Source organism: Octopus bimaculoides, chromosome 25 (genome assembly GCF_001194135.2).
Source record: "Octopus bimaculoides isolate UCB-OBI-ISO-001 chromosome 25, ASM119413v2, whole genome shotgun sequence".
In the NCBI taxonomy this organism is placed as follows: domain Eukaryota; kingdom Metazoa; phylum Mollusca; class Cephalopoda; order Octopoda; family Octopodidae; genus Octopus; species Octopus bimaculoides.
In genome coordinates this window covers 19,983,253-19,986,469 of record NC_069005.1, presented here as the reverse complement: position 1 = coordinate 19,986,469, position 3,217 = coordinate 19,983,253, and the positions used below count along the sequence as shown (strand labels likewise).

General features: G+C 38.0%; 1 protein-coding gene across 1 annotated transcript in view; it reads left to right on the top strand.

The window, feature by feature from the left end:
- The window catches only part of LOC106875430 (alkaline phosphatase, germ cell type), a 184,135-nt gene that overhangs the window by 164,430 nt on the left and 16,488 nt on the right, over positions 1 to 3,217 (top strand). Inside the window, exon 13 of the mRNA XM_052976834.1 lies at positions 460 to 723. Coding sequence (XP_052832794.1) covers positions 460 to 723 — 264 coding nt within the window. The remainder of the gene's footprint in view (positions 1 to 459; positions 724 to 3,217) is intronic.

Here is a 3,217-nt window from a genome sequence, read left to right as displayed (position 1 = left end):
TCTCTCTCTCTCTCTCTCTCTCTCTCTCTCTCTCTCTCTCTCTCTTACACACACACACACCTGCTCTTGAGATTTAGCTTTTTTGGTACCTCGCTAGCAATGTGTTCATTCTACTCAACTACTAATCTGCATGACTACTAACTAAACACCAATCTAATTTAACTAATTAACTTCATTATTTTATTAACTTACCTGCCATCTCACTTTACCCCCGTTTTTGGATTTAACCGTGACAACGCTATAACTGACCACACCTATGTTCTTCTTCACATTGCATTATGTGTTTGAAAAATAAGAAAATTAAAATGTGGAAATGTTTTCTGACAATGACAATTCAAAAGAAAGCAACATAAAGACATATTTCGATAATTTCCCTTCTTTTTTCTTTTTCTTCCTTCGGATTTCCTTTTCGTTATACATTTCTACTTATTTATTTATCATATTTTTGTCTTTTCTTAGCTGATAAATCTTATCGACAACAAGCTACAGTTCCTCTCTCCCGTGAAACGCATGGAGCTGAGGAAATTGCGATTTTTGTTCGTGGTCCTATGTCTCATATATTTCACGGTGTAAGGGAGCAAGTGTTTGTGCCAATTGCCTTGGCTTACTCATCGTGCATTGGTTCAAACAAGAATCACTGTTCAACATCAAATACACCTATGATAACAATAAACAAAAGAACTTTCATCGTTTCTACCATCCTTTTAATTTCGTTTTTGTGGTGATAGACTGGACATTTTTGTTGTTGAAGATTGGTGGCAACAAACAGAAGGAAATATTTTGGTGTGTACTATTCTCTCTCTTTTCTTTAAAAAATCTCAGTAATAAACATTATCATAAAAATAGCTACAACAAACAATAACGATTATAGAAATATCAATCGTTTCTATTAATGGTACAAGACCTGAAATTTCGGGGCAAGGGTAAGTCAATTACATCGACCCCAGTGTTCAACTGATACATATATTATCGAAAAGATGAAGGGCAAAATCGATTGCAACGACATTTGAACTAAGAGCGTAAAAGCAGACGAAATGCCGCAAAGCATTTTGCCCAGCGTGCTAACGATTCTGCCATCTCGCCTTATTATTAATAATAATAATATTGGTTTTAAATTTTGGTACAAGGCCAGCAATTTTGGGGGAGGGTAAGTCGATTACGTCGACCCCAGTGTTCAACTGACAGTTATTTTGGCGACCCCGAAAAGATGAAAGAAAAAGTCGACCTCAGCGGAATTTGACCGCAGAACATGAAGAAGCATTTTGCCCGGCGTGCTAACAATTGTGCCAGCTCACCACATTGCAGGAATAATATCTAATAAGGATTTCGGATCCTTTCTCTTTGGCTGCACCCGTAGAAATTTTAAAGTTTGTTGAAAATTATAAAATTTGGTGTATTGATGTAATTTCTACGCTTGAATTTCAGCGGTGAATTCACTTTTTCCAGAAAAAAATTACAAAGGTTTAAAGTTTCATAATTTTTATCCAATCAGAAAACAGGATTTGGAAGCTGTCATTTTGTGCGTGACAGCACATGTTGTCAACTGTAAACAAATGAAATATTGGTGGAATTCTGATTTACGCACGCCATATAACCACTCATACGATTCTTATTTTTTGGAATTTTCAAAAATTTTTTGCGAATTTGTTTTCTACACACGGGAAAATCATACGATTATGCAAAAAAACAATTTCGCGTATAATTTAAGGTCTATTTGGCTGTTATGTTTAGCACATCTCATACCTCATGCGTTTCAAGCATTTAATAAGCGATAAAAAGAACACATGGGCAACCAGCTTGGTAACAGCTTGGTTTGTTACTATGGAAACAGGCACCTATATGTCTGTGGCTTTCGATTGGCTACAATTACCCTAAATTTGCAAACTTTAAAAGCTATTAATACTTTATTTATCAATTTATGGCAAAAATGAATTTCATGCCAACGGTTATTTTACAAAACTACGCAAATACACCAAATATGAAATCAATTGGAGCAAAAGTTGAAGAAATTGAAAAGTGGCAGCCAAACAGAAACGATCCAGGATTTCTAATCTTGGCCACAAGGGCAGCAATTTTGAGTTAGCCGATAGCTTCGATCCCAGTACATGATTGGTATATTATTTTATCGATCCCGGAGGAATATAGGGCAATGATATCCTCCAAGTCTATAGATTTGAACAGTTTCTCCACTTCTGTCAGTTATAGGAATTGGCTCACCAATTATGAGGTATATCTTTCTTGGGTGTTCTTTGAAAATATTTTTTTATCTTTTCATCTGAGGAATCACTTTGCAAAATGATCAACTTGCAAAATAATCAACTGCTTGGAACTGGCCGGGAGCTGGCGTCCAGTGGAATGGTCGGCGGCCCTGATCGGTGAAGCAGTCGTCTTCATTAGATGCAGGTGGAGTGTTGTGGAATAGTGCATATAGCCTGACGCAGCACACAAAACTATGAATATCAGCACGGGTCTGAAATCCATTATTGGATGGAGTGAGGGGGATGAAGCGCAGACCCTTACTGAGAAGAGAGCGCTCCGCGTCAGAGAGGGGAAGATCAGGAGGAATGGTAACAATAGACTGAAATGGAGAGGGGTGGATGAGTTAGATGTAGGAGGGGTGGTAGAGGAAGTGGAAGGCTGGGAGGAGAGAGAGAAGAAGTAAATACATAGGGAGTTGGAGTACTAGAAGGGTGTGGGTGAGGATGAGGGGGAATGGATCGTGGAGAGAGAGTGGTAGAGGGTGGGTGTAGTGACATCGGGTGGGACATAAGGAGTGACTGGAGTTTATGCTAATTACTCCGGCACGCAGGAGCTATAGGGATAGAATGGGCATGCCAAAGCTAGGCAGAAACCTCTGTAAGTTTCTGTATATTCTCCAATTGCTAAATGTACTTTATATTTGTAACCTTAATTGTTAATATGACATGGTATGTCATAAGCATCTGTATATTGTGGTTTTTGTCATTTTAGTTACAAAATAAATAAATAAATTCAATGGAATACACTGTCTGCAAGTCGATGGATACCGCATATTCTCCTCCATTTTCTTATTGCTATATAAATTTAGGGTAAAATAACCCCCCTTTTACCCGCACCCACTTATTACACTTGGTATAACACTAGTGTAACAATAATTGGGTACCCTCCCAGCAATATATTGGATAGATACCATCCCTTAGTGGGTTGAATCCTCAACCCCTAACTCTCTTGCATTATA